The sequence below is a fragment of the Falco rusticolus genome, chromosome 2 (assembly GCF_015220075.1).
Source record: "Falco rusticolus isolate bFalRus1 chromosome 2, bFalRus1.pri, whole genome shotgun sequence".
Taxonomy (NCBI): Eukaryota; Metazoa; Chordata; class Aves; order Falconiformes; family Falconidae; genus Falco; species Falco rusticolus.
In genome coordinates, this window is record NC_051188.1 from 46,873,611 (window position 1) to 46,890,371 (window position 16,761).

The window sequence follows — 16,761 nt, forward strand, 5'->3', positions numbered from 1 at the left end:
TGTTGATTCAAACAAGGAAGTATGCTGCTCGAGGTGACAACAGATTTCACTGAAGGCTATGCTAATAAGGATCCGACTGAAATGAAATGACAAGATTTGGCTAAGGTAGTAGCAAAAAGGGAGGGGAGAGCAGCGCTAGAGAAGAACAGAGCAAGCCAAAAAGAAATCAAATCAAGAAAGTAATTTGATAATGACAGAAACACATACAGAATCCATTTAGATTGCAAATAGCACACCATTTTCTTACCCTGAATGGCACAGGATCACAGATTGGTTTCAACTGAAACAAACATCTGGGGTTGTTTCTACAGTGACAGTAAACCAAGCCCTTCTGATCCAGGTGGCTTTCAATCCTTCAGAGCATCACAAGATAATAGCAGGAGACAAAATACACACCAGTAAGACTTCCCCCGTCGCCTTTCAACGATGGAAGTTTGGGAGGAGGTAGGTGATAAAAAGAATGTTTCAGCCCCTTACAGGTAGGCCAGAGTGCAAACAGTTATTAACAAATTAATCTTGCATGGATGTATTACCACGCTGAATTCGAAACAAGCAGGCAAACTTGGAATACTGATTTTAAAATTATGTGATACAGCAATTTCAGATTATTCCTTAGAAGCATCCATGTAAAGAACACACTAATAGCTGTCATTAACTTGTGTTGATTTGACTGCAGTGAAAAGGCATGTTTGAGCACCAAAGCGTGCCATGCAACCACCTTAAGTCAGCATGCACAGTCCTTTCATGTGCTGTACCTTTTCTGTAAGACAACAAAAAAAGTACCTGTTCTGTAAGACACTAAAAATTTCCATCTCCCGGACTGTCAATCTGGCACCCTTCAGATATAGTATATTACTAAAAAAGAAAAGTAGGAAAGCTTGTATTTAGTTCAGTGAACTAGAGCAGCTCATTCAGAGCACTGGATAAAAAGGTTCTTAAAATATTTTATTTTGCCTGAAATTCAGCGTAAAAGGAAATCGATTTCCCAAATACAATTCCCTATGAAGAGTTAGAACTTACTGTAACAAGCATGGCAGTCAATTGTTAAATTTCAATGTGAAACTAAGACTATACAGAAAATTTTAAGTGCATAGTTTTGCAACAAGATATGCATACATACAGGGACCTAGGGAGAAAAAAAGCCACCAACAAAACCCAACCAACCAACCTACCTCACCAAAACAACCCAACCAACCAACCAACATCAAACAAAAAACCTAAACCCAGGCAGGATCCAGGTCTCAAAAAACCCTCAAATAACTGAAAAGCACAGAACAAAAATTCTACAGCCAGAGCTCTTCTCTCTGGGATACTACTACTTCTACATTCCTCCATTCCGATTTTGGAATGTAAAAAAAAAAAGGGGGCAGGGACACAATTCACAACAGTTCTCCTCCACTTCCCTCTTCCCCCTCAAAAAAACCCACAAAAACCCCCAAAAAAACCAAAAACACAGACTAAAGAAAATATACTGTGAACTAAAGTACTGTCCCCTGCGTCTATTTGCTGAATGAGATGGTGGTTTTATGCTGCAGCCATTAATGAGTTTGGGGTGGCAAACCAAAACAAAAATAAACCCCGTAAGTCTAATACTTAATAAATGCATTTTCCTTTGAAAACAGACCAGCAAAACGTCACTAAATGGTAATAAAACCAAGTCTTTCTGGTAAGAGAGGTCCCTTACTGCCAAGGAATACACAGTTCTCCTTCCTAAGAGGAGAAACTTCAGACCTCTCATAACAGAATGCCCCACTAGAAAGAGCCAATTAAGTATTTCTGTGAAGTATACATTTCATGTATGTACATTTTTAAATAGTGATTATACACTATAGTGTCAACTTAGTCTCTGCTAAGTGTTACTTTTGAAAAGGAAAAATATGATCATAGACACACAGGAATAAAAAAGGTGCATTAGTGTGCACATTTTTTTTAGAATAATACCTACCAAACATTCCACTTCTCCTAATGTGTTTTTCTAAATTATATTTCAGTACTGCATATATTTTTGTGGGGTCAAATTTTCTTCTGCAGTTGCAGACTGCATGGATACAGAATAAATTCCTTATTGTTGAAATATTATATTTACTTTTTGACTTAAATCAGTTTAAAATTCAGAAAACATCCAAAGGCTTTTATGCAAGAGTATACCTGTGTGTTAATGTAAATGAAACATCATTATGTTGATGTATTTTTTTATATTCAATACAACTTTAGTATAAGTGACAGTGATTAGAGCTCCTTTTGTGAATATGGGGGTGGGGGTTGCCATTTGGAACGGTCTTTTTTCTTTTTTTTTTTTTTTTCTTTTTTTTTTTTTTTTCCATTATGAAGGACCATTGCCTTAGCTTTTTTGGTTATTGCTTTTTTTTTCCTCTTTTTTTTTTTTTTAAGACCATTCCATTTCTTTATTTTTTTAACATCTTAAAGTCATAAGGACTTATATGCAAAGCAGTCATACACTTTATCATTAAAACCCATAGGTAAAATACGTACACAAATCCAACAAAAGGCTAGTACATAGTAAAGCCTAAGCATACTACTATGCAATATTATGAATACATAACTTCAGAGACTTCGGTTTAGTACTGTTATCTATTCATTTCTGAAAACATTCACAAAGATTTTAAATGCAAATTTTCATTCCGTATCTGGAATAGAACAAAAATCATCTATGTTATAACAACTTTTGGTCATTTGTGTTTGACCAATTCGGTAAATTACAAAGAACCCAAAGAATTCTGTAACTTTCTGTAGAACTATGTAATAAAAACATTGCATATGTTCCTAGTATGATGTCTTTAGCAATCATTTACTGAAATGTAACTCAAACATCAATCTCTCAAAACGTATAACTGACCAGCTGCTTTTTAGTCTATATCCGAATCCAACTTCATCACAAAACCCCTTTTAATACAAAGATGCAGAAGTACATTAGGTAATACTAATGCAACACAGGTGCAGTTCTAGCATTGTCATTGATGAGTTGAATCATCTTCTCCATGAACGAGATTCATTATCCTCCTCCTCTTCATCATCATCTTGAAGCAGCGAGTCATCCACCAAGGATTCTTCCTGAAACTTCAAGACAAAAACGTGATACTGTTAAGGTCAGAAAATTTTAAAGATCAGAAGACAAAACAGAAATCTCTGATATCTGGAATTTATTAAAGAGAAAACTTATTTTTTAACTGATAAACAGCAACACTTTCATGAAACATACTGTATGTATAAATATTGGGTACATATACTGATAAATAGCAAATGAAACATGATTTCTTTCTTTTGGACTTCAATATAACCAGGACAAATGCACCTCATACCTAAAAAGCTCTTCTGATTCTTCAGCATAGCATTTATGCCCAAGCTGCAACGTTCCCATGAAACTTAAGGTGCTATACTGAAAATTAATGTTTTTGCACATTCACAGTAACTATGCCTGTATTCATCCAAGAGCTTCATCCATCTGTGCCACAGTATCAAAAAGGCTGAATCTGAGATATTTTAACAGCTTAATCAAAGGTAAAACTGATATAAAGATTTAAAAGATCAGGGCACCAGGACAGGTGTTCACGGAAATTTTGACAAAATATATTATTTCCAATTCCTTTCAGTAACAACGTAATAACTTGATAAGACTCCACAAAACCCTGAACATTTCAGGTTGACAGTTACAGGCTTCAGGGAGGTAAAGTTAAAAAAAGATAGATAAACAGTTGATTTGATTTTCACCTACGTATAGACACAGGGGGTGTAAACCTAAGCTATTCCCTGTACCAGAACTTTTCTGATGATTGCACCTATCACAGCAATTCCTGCACTACCTGAAGGATGGACTAAACCACAAAGATGTCTTCCCCTAGCAAAACCTCCCAGGTGTTAAGATAACAGTTATGATCTTGCTTGCGTATTCTTCTTGTCCCAGTAATTGTAGGTTTTTCTACAGAATTTCAAAATTCAGCAGGAGGCATGAAGGTTGATTTATGAAGTTAGGGAGCCTTCTGGAGAGATGTGAGGCTCTAGACTGAAGAAAGCCTAGAACTAAGCCTACTCTCTTTCCAGTACACTCTTCTACAAAAAGGGAGAAACTATCGTCTTCATTACTTTTGTCTATATGAAGTGCATTTTAAAAAGCAGCTCTATTGACATCCAACCTGTCTGTCAATGTATGCCTGGGTACTTTAAGCCAGAGTAAAACACAGAAGCTTTCCGAGGACTTAGCCTCTTCCCCTGGCATCTAGATGTCCAGCAGGCTGAAATATAACAGTGCTGTCAAAAAGGAGGGCATCCTGGGCAGTGCACAATGCAGAACTCCACGGTGCACAAGGCTGAGTGGCAGTAGTGATGATCAAAAAGCCTGGAACAACTTCCACATAGGGGAACAACTAGAGGGGCTTGGATTCTCTGGCCTGGAGAGAAAGTAACTGAGGGCAAGTATGACCTGAGTCCATAGGTACTGAGTGTCTCAAAGTCAAGAGAGAACGATGGTCTTATTTTTGATGCAAGAGCAAGGGAACATCAAAATTAAACATGTAGCTGGCAGGTCCAATATAAAGACACTTATTCTGGGTAGACATAGTTGAACAGTACCATTCCCTGTTGTGGGTTATTATAGATGCTATTCAGATTCCAAAGAAACCAGACAAATTCATAAACTAAACACCTATCAAGGGCTTTCAACTACAAAGACACCACTTCTCTGACTCAGCAGGTCCCTGAAATGCAAACCACTGATGATTAAAAGCTTATCTCTACTTACACCTTCCCAGGCTTCCCAGACTCAGTAGTCGACTTTTTTGTTAGGCAACCAGTCGTAGAGCACAAGGCATCTAGGAAGCTTAGGTGCTTTTGTAATTAAGTGGCTGCTCACCAGCGATTTTCTAAAGCACTGAAGTCCAAAAGATCTACCTGATATTTTGACAAATAGTCTAGAAGCCCTGTTTCATTACTAAGAATGTCATTCTGCTGAATGACCTAGCTCCTTTTTTTCTTTTTTCAAACATCTAGTTTCACTCAAGTCTTAAGCCTGCTATCCCTCTTTAACACAGTAATACTCAGCTGAACTAAAATGGTCGTTTAGACATGGAAAAATGAAGGAAACCTATTTCATGTGTTTCCAACAGCTGCTATAAAAAGAAGTTAAATAAATTGCTCGAATTTTAGGCATGCAGAAACTCAAGAAGACATTTTACATATATAAAGAATGTGTGACTGAAACTCAGACCACTGACTATAACCTACGTCACCTGCCAATCTAATCCTGAGAAAGTCCCAAACTTTAAACAATAAAATTGTGTAAAATTTATTTTATGCAATTGGTTGAACTTCAGTTCATGAACACGCAGTTCTTGAACTCATCTATCTGGGATCTGGGGATCATAATATACTTCAAATACTACCTTAACCAAATGCTAAAAGCAATACAAAGTGCACAGAAAGAAAGAATGGCATTTAAATGCAAAATTTTCCAAGGATTATTGAATAAAAATCCCTCGTGTGAAGAAATTTGGTGAAGGTTAGGAGAACTAATTCAGTTGAAGAAAATTCAAATAAAAACAAATCTCTCACAGAAAAAGACAAAAGAATTACATGTATTTAGCTTGTTTTGTAAATGGACAAGGGTCACAGGTAAGTACATCAATCATGCTAAATTAAAAAAAAAAAAAAAACAACCAAACCAAAAAAACCTGTAATCACTGGGCCATGTAAGAATCCAGCAACACTTAAGTATAGGTAAACTCAGTATTTTTGTATTACACATTTCTTATCACCAAGATTTCAGCAAGCATACAAAAGCAACGATCAGCTAGGGGTTTTGATCCAAGATCAACTCCTACACATTTTCCACATGAATAATTAGCCAAGGAATGACTGCTGAGACAGTTCAGAGACACCTAAACCCAATATAAAATATTATAAAAAAACATTACTTCCCCCTTAGATTTTCAAAATCTGGGAAGTTTTAGTTGAGTTCATCAACTTATGAACTACAAAAAACTAACACCATGCAGTCTTTTCCCTGAGTTTTCTTTCCATACTTGATGACTCCCTTTAAAGAGAACAACCATCACCTAGAACAGATGTATCCCACTACCACAGGAACTTCTCAGCTGACAAGCTGTCATCACACATCTGGGCCTGAGGTCTTTTAGAGTTTGTAAATCTGTCCTTTCCCTCTGCCAGGGCAGCCAGCGCATGTCACTTGTTACAATCTTCATTCCCTTTTCCCCACTACCTATACCCCAGAGGCTCCCTCCTACACTTAGTGTCTTTAGGTGGAGTTAAGATGAATCTCTCTGTAGTTCACCTACTAGTGAATCTGTACTTTCCTTCCCAATTTACTCTGTTGAAGTGTTTGCATATCCCTCCATACCCTTCCTTCATTATGCAAAATGAAGAAGTCTCAGTGAAGTCATTACTCAATGAGACCTCTCAATAAGGTAGACTCCTTGCAGTAACAAATACTGCTGTTGATCTTCACAGGCAACACATCTCTGAAGTGACAAAATACCTAAGATGCTCTCAAGATTCCCCAATGTATCCTCTTGTTCACTCACAGCTCATTACTATCTGACAAAGCTTGATGTTTGTGTATCCAAGAGAAGTAGTATTTAATAAGTCAGAATGCACAAATGCCTAATATAAATACATGGTAGCGGAGGTAGTCTACCTGTCTTCAGCTGACATGCTAAAAAGAAATCAGCATTTTTTGAGATGGAAAACAAATACGCAAACTGACTTTCTTCAGAAAAAAGAACTAGAAAGTGAATACTATGTAGTGTAAAAAATACTAATAAAATTTGGTTATATCAAAACAATCTTGTGAAGCTGGTTCTATGGTAGGTCTGCCAAAACATCATAGGAAAAAGATACCGACAAAATACTATGACCAAGTAAGTCAAGGTGTACTTCTACTTCAGTTATTCTGTGACAATTATTTATACACAGTTAACTGACAGTAAATGAATTAGAAAAAAAGATTGCTTGACTTCTTCCACAAGTGGCATTTACTTCTCAAAATTCACCAACATCAGTTTTTTGAGTATAAGGAGTTAAATGCATCAAGAAATGTGGCCCCGCTATTCCTACCTTAACCAATTAAGGTTATTTGGACAAGACTTTAAGATCTTTCATGTACCATGATGAAGACTAACACTCAGCAGAGGTACTTCAGATGTCTGAATGAAGTTAGAAAAGGCTCTAAAATTATTCCTTCACCTGTACCAAGTCATATCTCTCTATAAAGGAAAATCAGATTCTGAAATTTGATCATCTAAGAAATTAATGCCTAAATCAGATGGTACAAAACCATGTTTTGGACAAAATCATCAAGCTCTCTCATGCAAGTTCAAACCCACTCCTTCCATTTTTTAGATACATCCTCTAGAGCTTTTTGTTGTGCAGGAAATCAAATATTTCTGCAAGGAAAAACAAAGCACCTGGGCTTTCAACAGCCTAGAAAACAAGAAATGTATTTATAGATAAATCCACTTTCTGGTGTCAAAATGAGTGAGATTCTAAAACAGAAGTATGAACCAATAGTTCATTTTCTTTTGGAAAAACTACGTTATTTCATCTTAGAAAAGAAAAATGAAAGAAGAAAAAGAAAAAGCGAGCTTACTTCCTCTTCATCAGGTTCAGCTTCTTCTGTTTCAACAGCTGACATACTAGCAACAGGCTTGTTCCATGCCAACTTTAACTCTTGTCCTTTAAAGCGAGATCCATGAATTGCAGCCTAAAACAAGTTTGAATATTTTAGTTATATATTTCTTTGTGAGGGGAAAAATTAATTAAAGTAATACTTAAATGCCAGAAATAAACCAACCGCCTGTTTTTTTCAAAAGAAAATCCAAGTAGCATCATGTTGAATTACTGTTAACAGGTTAAAACAAAACAACTTGATTCACTGCACATGGAATTCACACATCCTTTCAGGAAAATAATCAAAATATATTCAGAAGAAAATAAGCTTGGAAAACCATAAATCATTTGGTGATGCGGGTAACATACTCAAGCAACATCTTCCTGGTTTTTAACGTTATCTTGATGGATTCTTCACCTTTCAAAGATGGACACAAAACTGTTAATGCATAACTTACTGGAAGAAGTTACCCCACAAATACAAATCATTTTATATATTTAAAAAAAAAAAAAACAAAGAAAGACCCCAAACAACTGAAAAAAGCCCCTCTGTGATTACAATTTAACCTCCTGGAAAATGTTCCACTTCCTGTAAAGCTGTTGTAATTGAAATGTAAAAATTTTTAACTTATGGGATATTCATGCCTTTCTAAGTACTAGCTGCATTAAGTGGCTGCTTTGGAAATAGTATGTTCAAATTAAAGTAACATGAATGAGCATAAATCAGCGTTAGCAACATTTCGAAATAACCGTCATGGTCACAAAAGATTTATAGTACAATCTGAAAGCACAGCATAATGTGAAATGTAGAAACAATTACATGTTCAATGACATCTGAACATGAATTGTGTGATATTAAAGTCCCCAGGTATAAATTTTAAATCTGTACATATAAATTTATGATAAATTTAAAAGATTCCCTGCTTATTAAAATGCAGCTCAGGAGCTTTTTGTCCATGGTCTCATCACAATGTCACACAACTAGAATTTTTAAAAGTACTTATACGTGACATTTAGGTCCAGAAACAACTTGTAATCTTTGGATGAAATTACCACTACATAAAAATGCAACATTTTGCAACAGGGAATCCTCCTCTTCCTTCCAGGCTAGAACATACACAGTCATAAAGCCTAGGCCTATTTTCATTTAAGAAGGTAAAATATTATCTGCATTTACTTCACAATTGGCCTCAACAGAGGTTTTTAATGATTACCTTCTTCAGCTTTCTCCAACTGCCAGTCTTAAAGTCTGCTTTTGTAGTAAACACAAAATTCCAGTGGAAATATATTTAATATATAAGAATATCTTAAAGGAAAATACAGATTTTATTATATGTGATCAAACAGTTTTCATAAAATTTTGATTTTAAAATGAAGGTGCTATTAGACACAAAGTCATCTGACAAAAGTTTCAGTGCTATCTAGAATGTAGAAATCTAAAACATTGATCACGAATTCTGACCCAGCTAAAATATATACCCCCACTTTCTGGAACATATTCTGAACTTTACCTTGAAAACCCCACCCATTCTATTTAAGAGTGATTGAGGAAAAACATATTGATTTTTAATTGCAGTTACATGGGGGGGGGGGGGTGTGTGCCGCACAGATAATGTTGACTTCAATCTTTCCATCAAACCTATTTCCCTTTTCCCCCTGCCCACATCTCTCTTCATTCTCTGCACTACTTTCTTTTTCAAGTGCTTCCTATCACTACACGTCTATGTTTGTTACTGCAAAATACTTCCATTCCCTGCTTTTTGGGTACAGAAATTTAGCTACGGCTGAAATGATTCTCCATACCTATTTTTAGGCAAAACAAGTAAGTTGTAACAGTAAAACTGTATTTTGCTGATAAACCGTTATCTGTAGTAAAACGCTGTCAAGATCCTTGTTGTGAATCATACTCCACCTGACAGAATTAAAGACTTCAATTAAGTTTTCTAAAAACAAGATTACTATTCCAGGTGACCTTTTTTATTTTCAGGGAAGTAGAAGTTCTGCTCAATACTTAAAGAGTATTTCTTACATAAACTACAACGTCAGAGAATATGAAGTTGAAAAAGGAGGTACCTGGTGTCAGGAAGCACCAAAACTGAAATGACAACCTTAATTCCGTCTACTTGTGAGTATACTAATCACAACAGCTTTTATCTGCAAGCAGGTATTTCTTATTCTCTCAGAACTTCTGTTCACTGAACTGTGTTCCTTCAATACATCTGTCAATTACTGGTTCTCCCTACCAGTCAGTACATACTATGTACCATTAACTACACTTCCTTTCTCACAGAGTAATTACAATCTGTATAGTTAGTGCTCATCATTGCTGTAACTAAGACTTTCACAAACCAAATTTCTGTGTTTCCGCAAAGCATCTTTGGCACATGCATCAAATTGTTTCTCAAAATATATAACCATAATGATACTGTAAGTGTTCAAAACTATTGGACCCATTGGCCCAATTTGCTTTGTAAACATCAGTATTTCTGTCAATTGTGTCATTGGTATCTCAAGATAAAGTGTACAAGAAGGGATGTGCCTGGCCAGGTATGAAAACTGTGTTCAAGTAAACTCCACAAGATTAACTATCAAAAAATAGAAATTTTGTGCAAAATGTAAACATAAAATGAAATCTTTCCGCATAACTATACTGTAAATATGAAACCATTCTTTCTGGAGTCCCTATCATTTTCAGAATACCACTCTCAACAGTGATGCAAGTATTATAAAGAAAACAAAATAATTTGCAGGAAAATACGTTATTTTGCACAGCTTCACACACTGCCTATACCATGGACAGAGTAAGGCAGGAGACCTGCTGAACCAAATAAGCCCTAATGAACCATATGTAAGACTGCTGAATTACAACACAAGTCAACTCTGGATTTTAGTTTCTAAAAGTTACCTCTATAATAACAAAGATTCCTAAAAAAATATGTGGAAAAAGAAGGAAGGGGAGCAGAGAAGAAAAAAAAAAAACAAACCCAGGAAAGAGAATCCCATCACATCAAATCACATTTACAGTATCACAGGTTTTCAGGCAAAGGTAAATCCAACTAATCCCAAATGAAATATACAGGGTCACTCTGCAGGATGTCAGTGAAGTTTCAGGAAGCCTGTGAGGGTACCAAATCTTCACGTGAAAAAAACTGGCAATTAAATAAAGATAAAACAAGACACCCAGCCAACAATTCCCAAGTGTTTCTCTTGATTTCTCTCTTACATCCTGTACTTTTTGCTAGAAGCATCCTCATTTCCTAAGGATTTCAGTACTGCCAGATTTGTTTTATCTAGAATTAAACTTTTGTGTCAGATTTCCTTTAAAATGCTTTAAAATACTTGGTAATATTACATTTAATCAAATATAGAATTATCATATAGCTAGAAAGTAGTTAAATGTTGCAAAGTATTTTCAACAAAGACTATACTCACAGCTTCAGCTTCTGCTCTTGTTTTAAAAGTAATCACCGCATGGAGAGAAGAGTCATCTATCTGGCAATCTTCAATTTCACCATATTGCTTTTAATAAATTAAGAAAAAGCTTAGAGAAACAGTTCACCTGTAAAAATGCTGTCTTAAAACAAATGCTCTCAAAAGTCATGTAACATTAGAAGTATACTTTTCACAGCCTTAATGCCAATCAGCGTATGTGTCTTTGCAATGAATACTGTTACTTCTTACTTGCTTTTCTAAAACAAAAAAGTGCTGTAGTCTCTGTATGTTTACAATCAGAAAATCCAAGTATGAAGTAAAATTATGACAGAAACAAAGTTGTTCTGCTTCAATATTTCTCTTTTGATCAAAGAAGGGATCTTGAGATGATTCCATTAGTCTATTACGAAACTCTTCCAACAAAAATATTTGTTAGATGTAGGGACTGTAGAAAAAGTTTCAAAATCAACTGGATTACACCATCTTAAGAACCTGACCCATCCATTCCTGCAATGGTCTCTATGGTATTGCCACCTTTCATGCTGCCACCAGGGTAAGCTGCAGTGCCTAACGTTTGTACTCAGGTGGAATGCACTGCTGATGTGCAGAGAGTTGTGACATCATATCACAGAAACAGAAATACAGCTCAGTGCACTTCAATGGCATTTGGAGCAAGTTTAAAACAGCAAATGCACAACCTGTAAAATGAAATAACATTTCTTCTCAGTGTTGTACTACTAACACTGTGAATAGAACTTATTTAATGACACTACTAAGGGAGGTTTCCGGTTAATATTTTTGTTCCTTCAAGATAGTAAGTTTAATACTACCTGCAATAAAACCAAAGAATAACAAGACTAAGTTATGTTTATGAAACAAACTGACACTACACAGCAAACTTAACAGTGGCAGATTCTCTGTCTTCATTTTTATATCCTTTGCAGTAAGAGATACATAATGAAATGAAAAACATGAAAGGGGACCAGCAAAATTTATTTTAGCAATGTTCATAATGCAGGCTACATCACAATGTAACGTTGTAGATCAAAACCAAGTTTTTTCTTATACTCCATCATTGAAACTGGACTCAGAAACATTCAGTGGTTGACCAAGTGGATTGTACAGTTTCATTTAGAAGTTCTGTGTTCTTAGTTTTACAACTAAAATTTGTTAAGTCATTGGTCAAATGTTCAGTCCATCATACATCTCTACAGAAAGTACATTTGCTCCCCTTATTGGTATGATGGTTCCCTTTTTGTTCCCCTATATAGGTATGGTGTGGTGTATTTAAGGGGAACAAAACATATACATATATATGTGTGTATATATATATATTTATAGCACTCCTGAAAACACAAAACCTTAAAAAAACCAGTATCATGGTGGAGGTATTTTTGTTGTGGGTTTTTTTCCGGTTGTTTTTTGTTGTCAGATTTTTAATTTTAAAAAGGAGCCACAGGTCCTTGTTGGCTCTTGTTCTTTTGAAAAGCTGCTTGCATGGCTGCCAGACAGGAATTAAGTTCACTGACTGGAGTAGAATTTACTGGACTTACTGGCTTTTGGACTTCTACTTTCAGAGAATCACTTCAATTCAATATTGAAGAAAAAAAACAATGGGGTGGGGGGACACACAGAAAAAGATTCACACAATTTATGCCACTAGATGTTTTTAGTATTCATTCCACAAAATAAACAAATTTCCTTTTATTCTAACCTTTAGTGGAGGGTAAAGTTTTTTATAAATTTATCTTGATTTCTCACTTTATTGTATTTGCCTATATATTACATAAATATTTGTAACAATTTCACATATATCCTCAACAAACAAAAACTTTTAAGTCATTACTTTATATTCCGAATTTCCTTTCATTTTAAGACCAAAACAATTAGTCTTGCTGGTTTATTCAACTAGTCAAATAAACAGTGTTAACTGCTTTGTTTTACCTTTTTCGGATATATCCTCTTTTTCCATGAACAGTTATCATGTTAAAGATTCATTCCTAAATAATATTTCCAGATTAACTGAATCAATAGAAAACAAGTCATTCAATAGAAGAACATCATCCAAAGAACAGAAAAGGTGAAATTGCCACATACCGCAAAATGAGGAAGAAGATCTTCTCTATCACTTTCTGTAAATGCAGAGATTTCTAATGCCCTAGGTCGATGATCCACAACTGCATGCACAGGAACTCCTCTGCCTCTACCCCGGCCTCGTATTCCTCTACCTCTGCTACGTGATGCACCCCGACCTCTTGCATGAACCCCTCTACCACGAACTGAAGAAAGAATCCCTCGTTTGGCAGCCTAAGATGTTTATACATAACACATTGATGTATTAAAATTCATAATCTAAGTATTCAGACAAAATTAACAAACACATATTCCAATGTCTCCTAAAAACACAATCCCACACAAGCCTCAGAAAGAGCAGCTTACAGGTCTTAAAATAATAAAAGGTGAACATGTTAGTAACACTAAAAAGCTAATACTGTTAATTATTAACAAATCAAAAATAGGATGGAAATAGGAAAAGAGAACCAGGTACTAAAAACAGGTATCAAAAGAGCCCTTATCTAGGAGGATAATTCCTCAGGGGAGAAAAAAATTGCAGTACAACATTTGAAATTTCACTGACAAATTTTCTTGATGTGATTAACTACTTAATTTGTCTCTTCATACTTGTCTCTTAATTAGTCTCTGAAAGTCCATCCAGGACTTTTTATTCTGACCAGAATTAATACAGCATAACACCGGTTGGCCACAGAATTGTGAGGTATGAAACAGAGGTTCTAATGAACACCACCAATAACAAAGTATTTGCTAAAAATTTGGCTCTACATACTAATTTCCATTCCCACAATACCTGTGTATCCTTTCTAAAGAACTGGCATGCACTCTCCAAGAAAAGTCAAAAAAGGCTTATGACAGTATCTCTGACAGCCATTTAAAAAATAATTTGCCAAAGTTATTTTATGTTTTAAAAAAGCACTTTCCAGGATTTAATTTCAGCATTTAGAACAAGAAAAAAAAATAATGATCTTTTCAAACCCAAATAGATCTGATGTAGGAAATGAATGGTAAATGAAATCACCGTAACAATGTTTTTAACATACCCTACAGTGTTTACAACTCAGTGACAGTGCTACTTAAATACCTGCCAATGATATCACTCATGAAGAGATCAATCTGTTACGGCTTTATTCATGAAATTATTCATGAAATTTTACAATAGCATATAGTTCACTTTTTAGTTTTTGTAATGAGATTCCTGCAGGTTTGCATTTGTTTTTTTAAAACATTTGTAAATGGTTAAAAGTTAAAGATTATGCTGTATACTGTCCAGGTTTTCTCACAGTAAAATCAGGGTCACCTAGAGCAGAACAGCAGGTTATGAGCCACAGAAGCAACACATGAATATTGTGAGAGTTAAACTCACGAAGACAATGTGCAAATAAAAATTTTTGTGAAGAATTTTTAAGAATAATGAAGAATCAAACACCAAGGGAAAAAACAAATCTGTATCTCTCCTTTAAATTACACAAGGGATAGATTTCATGCTGTTTCTTGAAACATACTTGTGTGCTTTATTAATAACCCTGTTTTTCTGCATCTACTTTGATCAGTATTTGCTAAAGGCTTCAGAATATTCATTTTTCTAGCAAAACATATCTTCCTGAAAGAGCAACATTTTTTTTCCAGACCCAATGAGATGGCAGAAGTTTAGCACACTCAACTACAGTGTAACTATCTTGAACAAGTACTTACTTTTCTACTGCTACTTTACATATCAGTCAATTCACATATTTTCTAAAACATACAATTTCTAAATAAGCTTTCAGTACACTTAGGAAATATTACTCAACATCAGAATATATATTGCTAACATAACCTTTTATATCATCTCTATTCAATTGGCTTGGCTTATTAACAAACCTATTTTCACAATTACCAAAGCTGCATAACAACTTAGTTTTAAAGTAATATTTTAATGCAACTTAGCCATATGTATGTGCACTGTGTTCATATGTAGTTATACATAAGACATGACCAAACTTCATTAAAGACAAGAGGGTTTTAAGCGACACAGCAGCCTGCTTAACAGTAAAAAGGGGTAAGATTATCATACGATTAAGTAGATGTTATACAATCATATAGGCAAGACAGTGCAGTGTAACACAGAATGACACCCACAGCATTCAGTTTCTCAAAATAAGACAGAGGTATGAAGAACCTTGCACAGCCTTTTCAATTACTTTACGCACAAGTACTTTAAGAAAAAGCATGTTTCTATACATTGAATACTACTTGGAACACTGTATTTGGTTTTGATAAGTCTTCCTTATCTTCAAACCAATGCTGTAATAATATTACTTTTGGCACTTCAGCCTTTTTGGTTAATCTCAGGAGGATGCTAACACTTAAGAATAAAAGATCAAGAAGTGTATTTTACCCCTTCTGTATCAAACACAACACCACCTACAGGTAACAATTTAAAAGCACTCCACACTCTCAAGGAAGTACGACTACCACAAATCTATAAAAAAATCACAGTTACAGAATTTAAATAGACTGGCAATCAAAATTAAAGACAATACTATTTCTCTACTTCAGTGGAATTCAGCAACTGATTTTTTTAATGTGTCCATCTACATGCAACTTAATATTGCACTCTGGAAAATTCCAAAGTTTGATATAGTACACAAGCTAATAAACATATATGACAATTTCTGATTAAAAGTTAATTGCTACAAAAGAAGAGACAAACATACTTCCAGCTGTAGCTCTGTATATTTTCGTCTTAATTCAGTAACTTCCTCCCCAGCTTGCATCTTCTTGTATAAATCCAGTTCAGTATCTAGTAACTCTTTCTGCATCTAAGAAATTGTTACGGTAAATTATTAGTTCCACAGTTCATGTTCTCTACCAAGGAAACATTTTTCTGATAAAACCCAAGAATCTATTGCTTTACTCCCATCAGCAGGCTATTTTGGCCAGCGCTGGCCTCCAGGTAAGGTAAAAGTCTGACACAGCACCTCTATCTGGAAAACAGATTCCTAGAAACTCTAAGGAAAGCAAATTTGAAACCTAGAAGCTGTAGCAGAATTTTAAACTTAACCATGTTGTGGTTTATGAATTCAGATCACAGATATAACTTTGCAGGTATACTGCTTCCTGTGCTAGGCTTTTACCTTCAAAACCAAACCAAGTACAAGTTTAGGAGTCTTCTTGGCAAGACAAAACTTCAATGTGTAGTAGTATGATCTGAGTTTGGTGATGTCAAACCTTTTAGACTACAAAGCCAAGGCCAATGGAACTTTTTCTGAACTACAGATACACAAAATAGAAAACGCAAAAGCATATGGTAGTGATGATGAGATTAAAACGGACACACACAAAAAAAAAAGCAGTGCAGTTACGAATGAATACACATTCTCTAATCAGTATCAAGTAAAAGCATCCAAGTTTATCCAAGTTCTGTTCAGACCACAGTAGAAAAAGCACAGTGACAAGACTCTGCTAACAAAAGGTTGGTCACTGATGCACCCAGAGTCGTCTTCCAGCACACAGTACATTAAAAAAAATTTTTGGCCAGTTCAAAAATATATATGAAACTGAAACGTGTCTCTGAACCAAAACTGAGACATGTTCATTGCAACCACTGAGGTGCATGTACAGGTGCAGGAAAGA

At 35.1% G+C, this 16,761-nt stretch overlaps 1 protein-coding gene across 8 annotated transcripts in view; it reads right to left on the reverse strand.

Moving 5' to 3' along the window:
• Positions 1-2,252: 2,252 nt before the first annotated feature.
• RBM26 (RNA binding motif protein 26) overlaps positions 2,253-16,761 on the reverse strand; it is a 58,894-nt gene continuing 44,385 nt past the window's right edge. For 7 of the 8 annotated variants that reach the window (XM_037377650.1, XM_037377646.1, XM_037377649.1 and 4 more), the window contains 5 exons: positions 15,843-15,947; positions 13,168-13,377; positions 11,071-11,157; positions 7,619-7,732; positions 2,253-3,078 (listed from right to left, as the gene is read on the reverse strand). In XM_037377650.1, the coding sequence (XP_037233547.1) occupies positions 2,989-3,078; positions 7,619-7,732; positions 11,071-11,157; positions 13,168-13,377; positions 15,843-15,947 (606 nt within the window). In that variant the 3' untranslated portion in view covers positions 2,253-2,988. The remainder of the gene's footprint in view (positions 3,079-7,618; positions 7,733-11,070; positions 11,158-13,167; positions 13,378-15,842; positions 15,948-16,761) is intronic. The other variant, XM_037377647.1, reaches the window with a different exon arrangement.